General features: G+C 44.5%; 1 protein-coding gene across 1 annotated transcript; it reads left to right on the top strand.

Moving 5' to 3' along the window:
* Positions 1-5,765: 5,765 nt before the first annotated feature.
* On the top strand, positions 5,766-11,133 carry twf2b (twinfilin actin-binding protein 2b; the record flags this gene model as incomplete). The annotated part of the gene is made up of 9 exons (XM_083939919.1): positions 5,766-5,790; positions 6,588-6,665; positions 6,752-6,930; positions 7,961-8,056; positions 8,135-8,239; positions 9,084-9,209; positions 9,374-9,524; positions 10,702-10,823; positions 10,966-11,133. 9 exons carry the CDS (start codon positions 5,766-5,768, stop codon positions 11,131-11,133), a joined length of 1,050 nt encoding a protein of 349 aa, XP_083796045.1.
* Between the last annotated feature and the right edge of the window lie 481 nt (positions 11,134-11,614).

Genomic DNA, 11,614 nt, shown 5'->3' with positions numbered 1-11,614 from the left:
TCTGTTGTTAGGAGCAATGTACGGCCTCTGTACAACAAAATAGATGAACTGACGCCGCTAACGCGGAGCCACCCGGAGTGCTGTGAGAGCAGTCCTATGTGTTTCACGAGCACTTGGCTGCACAGGGACATTACGGACCAGAACGTCTCCGTGGATGGCTTCCACCCCATTTGGGCTGACTGGGATTGCACCAAGAGCGGTAAGAGGAAAGGAGGGGGGCTTGCCATTCTCGTAAACAGCAGATGGTGTTATCGTGGTCATATCACCGTCCAAGAACAGCTCTGTAGCCCGGATGTTGAACGGCTGGCCGTTAGACTCCTTCCGTACCGTCTGCCTAGAGAGATCCCACATGTCATCACCATTGTTCTGTACATCCCTCCCACTGCAAACCCAACATCTGCCTGCAGCATCATACACACCACCATCTCCAGACTCCAGACTCAACACCCCAGTGCCCTCATAATCATGTCGGGAGACTTTAACTATGTCACCTTGGATAGAGTTCTGCCGACCTTCCAACAGTACGTTAGCTGTCCTACCAGAGAGGAGGGACTCTGGACCTGATGCTAACATTAAGGATGCATACATCTCCTCTTCTCTCCCCCCTCTGGGCAGGTCAGATCATAACCTGGTTCACCTCAAACCCTGCTATGTGCCTCTGGTGAAGAGGAAGCCTACGACCACAAGGACTGTGAGGAGGTGGTCTGGCTTATGAGACACTGCAGGGCTGCTTTGAAGTGACTGACTAGCCTGCACTTTGTGAGCCACACGGGGAGGACATTAATGGGCTCACTGAGTGCATCAATGTCATCAGCATTTGTGTGGACTGCAATGTCCCAGCTCGGACTGTAACCTTCTATGCCAACAATAAACCTTAGATCACCAAGGACATTAAGGCCATCCTTATTGAAAAGAAGAGAGCATTCAGTGATGGCAACCGTGATGAGGTGAGGAGAGTGCAAGGAGTTCTCAGACTTAAAATCAGGGAGGCTAAAGACAATCATAGGAGAAAGCTGGAGAACAAACTCCAGCGAAACAACATCAGGGATGTGTGATGTGGCATGAGAACAATCACCGGGCCCTCCCCCGACGGACACCTCTACAGTTTCTTTCACGCCTGACCTGCTGAGAAGACCATTGACGAGACTCCACTCTCGCAAAGCTGCAGGTCCCGATGGTGTATTTCCCAGGATGCTTAAAGCCTGTGCCCCCCAGCTGTGTGGAGTACTGAGTCAAGTCTTCAGCCTGAGCCTGCACCTCCAGAGGGTCCCTGTGCTGTGGAAGACATCCTGCCTCATGCCTGTGCCGAAGACGCTGCGTCCCAGTGGCCCTCAGGACTACAGACCAGTGGCCCTGATGTCCCACATCATGAAGACCATGGAGAGACTCTTCCTGGAGCAGCTAAGGCCTATGGTCAGGCACTTCACTGATCCACTACAGTTCGCCTACCAGCCCCGCCTGGGACTTGAGGATTGCATCACCTACCTGCTGAACAGAGTCTACAATCATCTGGAAAAGCCTGCAAGCACTGTGAGAGTCACGTTCTTTGACTTCTCCAGTGCATTCAACACCATCCGTCCGGCTCTACTGAAAAATAAAACAGAATCCCCCTAGGATTATTAAAGAATTTCTGATTCTGATTCTGATAATCTGAAATCCTCCTCCTACTACCTCGATATTCTCCCCACAGACCTTTTCAAAGATGTATCAAACTGCATGGCCTCAGATCTTCTATGGATTGTAAACACGTCTCTTCTTTCAGGTGTCTTCCCACAGGCCCTGAAAACTGCTGTTATCAAGCCAATCTTAAAGAAGAACAATTTAGACACCTCACTGATAAACAATTATAGACCAATATCAAACCTCCAATTCCTCAGCAAAATCATTGAAAAAGCTGTTTTTAAGCAGCTGAACAACTTAATGATAATGAACAGCTTTTCTGATGTTTTCCAGTCAGGATTCAGACCACACCACAGCACTGAGACGGCTCTTGTTAAGGTCTTCAATGACATCCACGTCGATCACAACATATTTCTAGACCATCTGGAAAACTGTGTGGGACTTTCTGGCACAGCATTAAAATGGTTTGAAGCCTACTTGGAGGACAGTGACTACTCTGTGTCTATAGGTAAATACACATCTGAGCGGGCAAAAATTACATGTGGAGTTCCCCAAGGCTCCATTCTGGGGCCTCTTCTATTTAATATCTACATGCTGCAACTCAGATCATAAAAAACAGCAACATATGTTAACACAGCTATGCAGACGACACACAAATCTACATAACTATATCACCAGGCGACTATAGTCAAATACAAGCACTGAGCAGATGCATCGAGTAGATCAACGATTTGATGGAGCAGAATTTTCCAATCAAACAAGAAAAAACTGAAATTATTGTTTTTGGAACCAAGGATGAACGATCAGCACTCAAACAGTAATGCTAAAAACCACAAACGAAGCCAGAAACTTAGGTGTTATCATGGACTGAGACCTGAACTTCAACACTCACTCTCATTCATCTTCAACCACTTATTCGGGGTCGAGTCGCGGGGGCAGCAGCTCTAGCAGGGGACCCCAAACTTCCCTTTCCCGGGCCACATTAATCAGCTCTAACTGGGGGATCCTGAGGTGTTCCCAGGCCAGTGTGGAGATATAATCTCTCCACCTACTCCTGGGTGGATGTGCCTGGAACACCTCCCTAGGGAGGCGCCCAGGGGGCATCCTTACTAAATGCCCGAACCACCTCAACTGGCTCCTTTCAACGCAAAAGAGCAGTGGCTCTACTCCAAGTCTCTCACGGATGGCTGAACTTCTCACCCTATCTCTAACTCCTCTAACTCCAGCCACCCGCCTGAGAAAACCCATTTCGGCTGCTTGTACCCGCGACCTCGTTCTTTCGGTCATGACCCAGCTTTCATGACCATGGGTGAGGGTAGGAACGAAGATTGACCGGTAGATCGAGAGCTTTGCCTTCCAGCTCAGCTCTCTTTTCTTCACAACGGTGCAGTAGAGCGACTGCAACAACGCCACCGCTGCTCTGATTCTCCGGCCGATTTAGAAGTGCTAATCCTCATCCCAGCCGTTTCACACTCGGCTGCTAACCAATGCAGTCAGTGCTGAAGGTCACTGACCGACGATGCCATCAGGACCACATCATCTGCAAAAAGCAGAGACGAGATCCTCAGCCAACCGAACTGCAACCCCTCCCCACCGTGACCACGCCGCGATATCATGTCCGTGAAAATCACAAACAGGATTGGTGACAAAGCGCATCCCTGGCGGAGGCCAACCCCCACCGGGAACAAATCCGACTTACTGCCGAGGATCTGGACACAGCTCTCGCTTTGGGTGTACAGAGATTGGATGGCCCACAGAAGTGACCCCCTCACCCCATACTCCCGCAGCACCTCCCACAGTATCTCCCGGGGGACCCGGTCATATGTCTTCTCCAGAGCCACAAAGCACATAAAGACTGGATGGGCATACTTCCAGGCCCCCCAGGATCCTGTGAGTGGGCAATGTTCAAAGATTCCAATGCTGAAGCACAAGGTCTTAGGTGCCTCAAGGGGCAGTAACCCTCAAACACTGGTGGTCAGGGAAGCTGTCTGACTGAAGAAGAAGGCCTTCCTGGATATGTTATCCCAGAAGACTCCAGAGGCAGTTGCGAGGTACCGACGGGCCAGAAGGGCTGTAGCCTCTGCTGTGTCAGAAGCAAAGCAGCGGGTGTGAAGTACGGAAAAGTCATGGAGAAGGACTTTCAGGCGGCACCAAGGTGCTTCTGGAAAACCATTTTACACCTCAGGAGGGGGAAACAGGGAACCGTCCAAGCTGTTTACAGTAAGGACGGGACGCTGGTGACCTCAGGTGATGAGGTAATCGGGCGGTGGAATGAGCACTTTGAGAAACTCCTTAATCCGACTAACACGCCCTCTTTTGTAGAGGCAGAGCTGGAGGCTGATGAGGAATCATTGTCAATATCTCTGGTGGAAGTCACTGAGGTAGTCAAACAACTCCACAGTGGCAAGCCCCAGGGATTGATGAGATTCGTCCTGAAATGCTGAAAGCTTTGGGTTTGGAGGGGCTGTCTTGGTTGACACGTCTCTTCAACATTGCATGGAAGTCTGGGACAGTTCCGAGGTAGTGGCAGGCCGGGGTGGTGGTTCCCCTGTTCAAAAAGGGGGACCAGAGAGTGTGTGCCAATTACAGGGGTATCACACTACTCAGCCTCCCTGGTAAAGTCTACTCCAAGGTGCTGGAAAGGAGGGTTCGTCCTATAGTCGAACCTGAGATTGAAAAGGAACAATGCGGATTCCGTCCTGGACGTGGAACATCGGACCAGCTCTTCACTCTGGCAAGGATCCTGGAGGGGGCCTGGGAGTATGCTCATCCAGAAAAACGTGTCCATGCATTTATCTAATGTAACAGTGTCTTTACAGGTCTCCTTAAAAAGTCGATCAGACAGCTGCAAATAATCCAGAACGCTGCAAAAAAGTAGATCATATCAATCCAGTCCTCAGATCTTTACACTGGCTTCCTGTCTGTCAAAGAATTTATTTCAAAATACTTCTGTTTTACAAAGCACTGAATGGTTTAGGACCAAAATACATTTGAGATCTTCTGCTCAACTACGAACCATCAAGACCTCTCAGATCCTCTGGGACAGGTCTGCTCTGTGTCCCCGGAGTCAGGACTAAACATGGGACAGGTCTCCTCTGTGTCCCCTGTCCCCTGTAACGATCTTTTATGTTTTAAAAATTACCTTTTATATGTTTTAAATGTATATGTCTTATGTGTTATTTCTCCCAATGCTTTTAATGTTTTATGTGAAGCACTTTGAATTGCCTTGTTGTTGTTGTGCTGTACAAATAAACTTGCCTTGCCTTGTGTGTGTGTGTGTTTGTGTGTGCGTGAGTGCGTGCGTGCGTGTGTGTTACCTTGATGCGTATCTTTTTGTCAGTGGCCAGTAATGGATCCATTAGTACTCACTGTTCTGGAGACAACTCCTCTACTGTTCACAAGACATCTGGAGCTCTTAACCTCTCACTGTGGGGTTATCTTGGCATAAAAGAAACCTCACACTCTCATATTTGAATAGCATGCTGGTGTCACTTCAGGTGCCCATCCCCTACTCACTTTTTCAGGAACTATAAAACGTAACTTTGCAGATCAAAATGTACCAACCACAAGTACACGAAACCCCTCATTCTTGCTCAGTTGAACAATGTTGAAATGTAGCGGTCAGATTGTCACTCGGTGTCACATTTCTGTTAACTGTCATTTGAGATCATGCTTGATCAGCCGACCTAGCCTCTATGTGAATGAGTGATAAAATGTCTTTACATGTGGTACACTGACAGCCTCTGAAAGCACTGTACTGACCACTGATGTCATGAGCAGTGTCTCTCTACGTGGGCTCACACACAGTACAGAGCAGGACAGTATGTGACTTGGGAGACGCTCCCCCACCGAGACTTGTAAAGTTGTGGTCATCGATACGCGAAGAGTTTTAGATCAGTGGTTAGGGTGGCATATCCACTGACAGGTGCGTTATTACTCATCAGCCGCAGTTCCGCAGATTGTATTTCAAGTGTTAGGAATCTCCCGAGTCACCCCTCAAGGCGTTTATGTCACCGATGCGCATGGGTCCATCTGTCTGCCATCAGTGGAGAGGCAGCCTACCTGCTGAGCAAGAAGAGCGAGGACACAGAGACCTGGACCTGGTCCTTCTTGCATGAGAAGAGTGTGAAGCAGACGGACGAAAGATGTCACACCAAACTGGAATTAACGGTAAATTAATTTTTTAAGGAGGACTTAAATTATGGTGTTTTTGTGTATTAGTCTAGTTCTCTCCAAACTTTTTAATGCTTTTTAAATGCTCTTTTTAGTTCTTCTTCTGTTTTTGTGTGCATGTAATGCACCCTCAGTGATTATATTCTCTGATATCCTCTTATGAGATCATCATAAAGTTGTCCCTTAACTTCACTGACTTTTTAACCTGTGGATTTAATAACGGTGGACTGTAAAGGCTCCACATCTATGATATTGTGAGCCTGTACAGTATACGACTGATTCACAGCTAAAATGTCTGACTTCTATGTTGTGATACGAGTACTCACAATGTTTAAAACCTACAGGCATTTGTGGATTGTTTTAGGAGCTGTAGTATAAACTGCATGTGTGTTATGGCATTTGGTAATTGGAGCGTTGGGGGTTGGCAGAAGCATACCTCTCTCACCTTTCTCACCTGATCTTACATCATTTATGAGGCCGCTGTGTTTGGTAACCATGGTGAGAGAGAAGCAGTCGGTGCAATAAATGGCTAAATCTGGATTTCAGTACCACACTAACTATCCATGGGAAAATTTGGGGAAATCAGGTTATTTTATCGCTCAGACTGATATTCCTCAGTGGTACATACGTCCCCTGTTCAAGTCACTGCAGTGATGGCGTGACGACCTGGCAGTGGATCAAATTTTCTCCCTGAAGTGGAGTCTCAGGTTCTTACCTAACCAACTCTGTCTCACTTGCTTTCAACCCCCCCATCCTCAGTTTTGACTTGTCCGCATTATATCTGGTTACTTTAGCAACATCTGAGCTGAAAGAGTTTCTGGCCCGAGCGAGGGGAGGTGCCATCAGAATAATGAAGATTGTCATCAGAAATGGTAAACATGAGATGGGAAAGATGTGACACAAGTTCAGGTGACTTGATCTAAACCCTAAGATGCTGATAAACGCTTTTTGTTTGCAGAGGAGTTGGTGTTAGACTCATACAGGGAGCCAGCACACAGCTGGGACAAGGATTACGATCAGTTCCTGCTTCCTCTTCTCACGCCTCAGGAACCCTGCTACATCCTCTATCGTCTGGACTCTCAGAATGCACAGGGATACGAGTGGCTCTTCATCGCCTGGTCACCTGACCAATCACCAGTATGTCTGGAGTGGCTGATTGACACGTTTAAAAAATCAGCAGGACCCCCCCAAAAACTCAGTTATTATTGAAATACTGTTAAAATAACCATATTAGAAAAGTATCTAAATTTCAAGAAGTTGAAAAATATTGTATTACAAAGCGCTTGCCTTATACTCACACAGCGTTTGTGTTCTACCTTTAATCAGAATCAGAAATACTTCATTGGGGGTAAATTGGGTTTTGTTACAGTTATACAAATATATATAAACATAGAGAAAGTATAAGAAAAATAGAATATATATGTAAAATATGTGCATCTACTACAATGTACAACAATATATCGGAAAAAAGAAATATATATGTCAAATATATATACTGCAATATATAACAGTGTAAATGATTATGATAATAATTCATTAAAATGCAAGAATAGTATACATTTTAATATTAGTTGAAATGTACAGTATAAATGCAACGTTATTGTCAGAGTAGACCAGAGTGTTGCACAGAATTATTATTGCACAGGTTTGAATTATAATTCCTATCCAAAATTACTAAAAACAGATCAGAAACTAAATAAAACAAAGCATGTACAAAAAAAAATGCAATTGTCTCTAAGATAAATTATACCTGTAAAATTATAACTTCTCCTTCTCCCTCATTGGAAAAACCCAAAACATATGAATATTCAGATATTGTTCAGTTAGTTTATGTTCAAGTTTAACTATTGGACATCAGATGTTTACTATTCTCAGTGTATTTGTGTTTCCACATCAAACTTGTTGAAGTTGCAAACAGGATCATGATTTGCTGAATTTGTGATGTAACAAAATCCTGCTGGTACGTAGACGTCCTAAACTCAGATGTAAAGTGAACACAGAGAAACTTTCCCAGTGAAGTAACACAAAGTTAAACTAATTTCTGTGTTCAGGGGACTTTAAGAAAACTAGCAAACCCTCACTCAACACAACGGTTACTATAGGACATAAAATTCAAAACCCTAGTAACCATATATGGTTCTTGTATGTCTGTCCTGGCGCCCGTTAGGTGAGGCAGAAGATGGTGTATGCAGCAACCCGTGCCACACTGAAGAAAGAGTTTGGAGGCGGTCACATTAAAGATGAAATCTTTGGCACGGTCGAGGTGAGTGAAATCCCTCCAGCATGACGACTGATCTTTGCCGGTGATTAAGTAGCATCCTGTTTGTGTGGCTGTTCGCAGGACGACCTGTGCTTCCAGGGATACCTGCGACACATGGCCTCCTGCTGCTCCCCAGCTCCGCTCACAGCAGCCGAGCAGGAATTACAACGAATTAAAGTCACAGAGGTAAAATTTAGACAATACAAATTATCTGATATGAACCATACGGCCTTTATGTGTACTCAGTATGTATACTTGTACTTTCTTCCTGCAGGATAAAGTTGTGTGGGTAAGTACAATTTCTTCTTCACAAAATGTCGAGTCGGTGTTTGTGTGTGTGTGTGTGTGTGTCTGCGTGTGTGCGTGCGTGCGTGCGTATGTGTGTGTGTGTGCACCAAGAAGAGATTTAAAAACAGTCTCTTATGTCCACAGGATGAACGCAGGCGAATTGGGACTCCCACAGCAAGAGCAAGGGTTTGTTACAAATTTGACTCACTGGAATTTAAAGGGGACATATTATGAAAAACTCACTTTCACATTGCTTGTGCACATATATTTGCGTATCTGGAGTGCCTACCAACCCACAAGGAACACACAGGAACCCAGTCCAACCCGTTCCCATCCCCTGTTTTGTCAGGACCCTTGTCAACGCACTGGGAAGTCCTGCGTGTAAAACCATGACGCCGTGCTACGGTCACTGTTTTAAACAAGGGGAACATGTGGTAAACAGATGGAGTCAAACAAAACTGCGTGGTTAGGTGTAAGCAACAAAAACACTTGGTTAGGATTTGGAAAATGTTGCGGGTGTTTGTTTTTGTGAAGTTTTTAATGTAACTACAGTAGCACACAGGAAACAAACTGTGGTCTCCTGAGTGAAAGTTTGGTCTGTTTGACCAATGCATCATATTTTTCCCCAACAATATACAAGTATGAATCTAAAAATGAGTATATGTCCCCTTTAATTTTCTGTCATGTGTTTGGATATATGAGCACTGAGTTTTCTATGTTTTTTATGTTTTTTTTCCATCAGGTTACAATGGAGTTTGGCTTAGACAAAAGGGCACAGACTCTTCAAGGTCTTGCATTCCCATTACAAGAAGAGGCCAAGCGAGCTCTGCAGCAACTCAAGCAGAGACGCATCAACTACATACAGCTGGTGAAAACCTTTTGACTAATTATACACAGCAAGCAACATGTAACACATTCCCTGTAAAGAAAAATAACAAGCTGTCAGGGTGTGGATCAAACTGTGTATCAGTAAAATGACGTGTGTGTGACTTGTCCCCTGAACAAAGCTTGTTTGTGTTTGTGGTGTTGCAGAGGCTGGATGTAGAGAAAGAGACCATTGAGCTGGTTCACACCAAACCTACAGAGACCCATGAGCTTCCCTACAGGATTCCCACAGATTCACCCAGATACCACTTCTTTATCTACAAACATTCCCACCAGGGCCAGAGGCAGGAGGCACTGGGTCAGTACACAGTGCAGGTGTGAGTGGGGCGTTGATGCAGCTAGGGAAAGTAACATAATGCCCTGTACTTATCAATTATCATTGTGGTTGCAAAACTCTGGGTATTTTCAAAGTTGTAACCTTTCCATGGGGATAAACAGGAATTTAAGGGAATAAACCTGGAATTCCCTTAAACAGGGATTTTAAATATAGTTGGAGAAAATATATTTTAGCATAATCTTGACTAAAACAACCAGATTGACCAGTACACTTGAGAACATCTATGCTATTCCTCAATCACATGCACATAGCACACTGCTTACTGCAGGGACATTGAGGCCACGGCCCTGCATGCACTGTGCATCACTCCATCACGTGTACAGATGGTTTCTAGATCCCTGAACTGTTGAGGCCACATTTTTGAGCTTGTGGAATACATACAATTTTCAAAATTCCCCGGCTTAACTTCCTATGGAAGTTTTCTGCCCCTTTGCAACCCTCAGTATCATACAGTCTCTCAGCTCTTATCAACTTTATTTCAAACAGCAGTGATCAGGTGAAAATGAGGCACGAGAAGACCAGAACAGAGCGAGAGCGAGTGGACCCATAACTCCACATGAATGATAACGTTGCTCTGTATCTGCAGGGTGTAAATAAAGAACTTTATATGAACATGTCAACCATTTAAATTTTATTAGTTGACAATATGTCATTGTTGTGTTTTTAGGTGTGTTGTGTTTTCACAGTGACAACACCAGTACTTATACTGCTGTTTGGTTAATGTCAAGTGATCTCTGCCTGAGTGCTGGCCTGTAGTCCCCCGCTGTGATGTGTATAATAGTTTAGAGAAGATAGGAGGGATTGGGGCAGAGGTAGAGTTGGTTGTCTTCCATTCGATAGATTTGCGGTTCGATACCCGTAGTGTCCTTGGGCAAGATACCCCAAATGGCAAATTGTGTGATTGGTTAGATTAGATTAGATGGGTATATAGATGTCCGCTACCATCAGTGTGAAAGTCTCTGTGAAGAAGAAGACTAGAAACACGCTATATAAGTACAAGTCCATCCATTGTGAGGGTTGTGTAAGTACCCGAGACAGGTTTTTGTTTGTTTGCTTTAACAGAGGAAGTGATAAGTAAATCTGATCCAGTGAAGTTGCAAATATCAGCCGGTTAAGTGACAACTTATTATCCTTCCAGTGTTCATATATTCGATGCCCGGGTACACCTGCAGTATCAAGGAGCGGATGTTGTATTCCAGCTGTAAGAACAGGCTACTGGACGATGTGGAGAGAGACTACCAGCTGGAGGTCACCAAAAAGGTACAGGTCACCCAAATCACCTACAAATAAAATAATAATACATCAATATAAAGATAATGAACAGTAAACAAGGTCACTGTACTGTTTCTATAAACTGCTCATCATATTGAAAAGCCTTTAATCTGTGCGTTATTCTGGGTAGATGGAGATAGACAACGGTGACGGCCTGACAGAAGACTTCCTGTACGAGGAGGTCCACCCAATGGAGCACACCTTAAAGCAGGCCTTTGCCAAGCCCCGTGGACCGGGAGGGAAGAGGGGCAACAAACGCCTCATCAAGGGTGCAGGGGAGAACGGGGAAGACAGTTAGACACATGAGACGTTATACACGACTACACAAACAAAACAATCTCTCCATATCTATGAATTGACTTGTTATTTGACTGTTTATCTTCTAGCCATTTCTTCTTTTTACTCGTGGACAAACATTTCACACTGAAAACGGGGCAAAAATGTATCCACCATAAAGCAGAATTTATAATTTATTTTTCTTTGCTTTGAAAGAAAGCTTCTATATGTGAACATGTGATAGCCAAGAGTAGTCTAAGCAGGGCTGATATGTGGACACATCTTTTATTGTTATTGTGCAACCAAACTTTTTTCAAACCTCAGAACTTTATTTCATAAAACTTTTTCAGAGATACCGAAAAGGTCTGGATGAATTTTTGGGGATAAAATGATGCACAAAACATCTTAAGTATTTTTATTTCATGTAATGTGCAGTCTTAGGTATGAATATGGTACTCTGTAAACATAAATATGGCTTCAATAAAGATTTCGAACAAGCTGAA

The sequence above is a fragment of the Echiichthys vipera genome, assembly GCF_963691815.1.
Source record: "Echiichthys vipera genome assembly, chromosome: X".
NCBI lineage: Eukaryota > Metazoa > Chordata > Actinopteri > Perciformes > Trachinidae > Echiichthys > Echiichthys vipera.
Note: the sequence above shows the minus strand (reverse complement) of the source record. Positions and strands in the feature narration are given on the sequence as shown.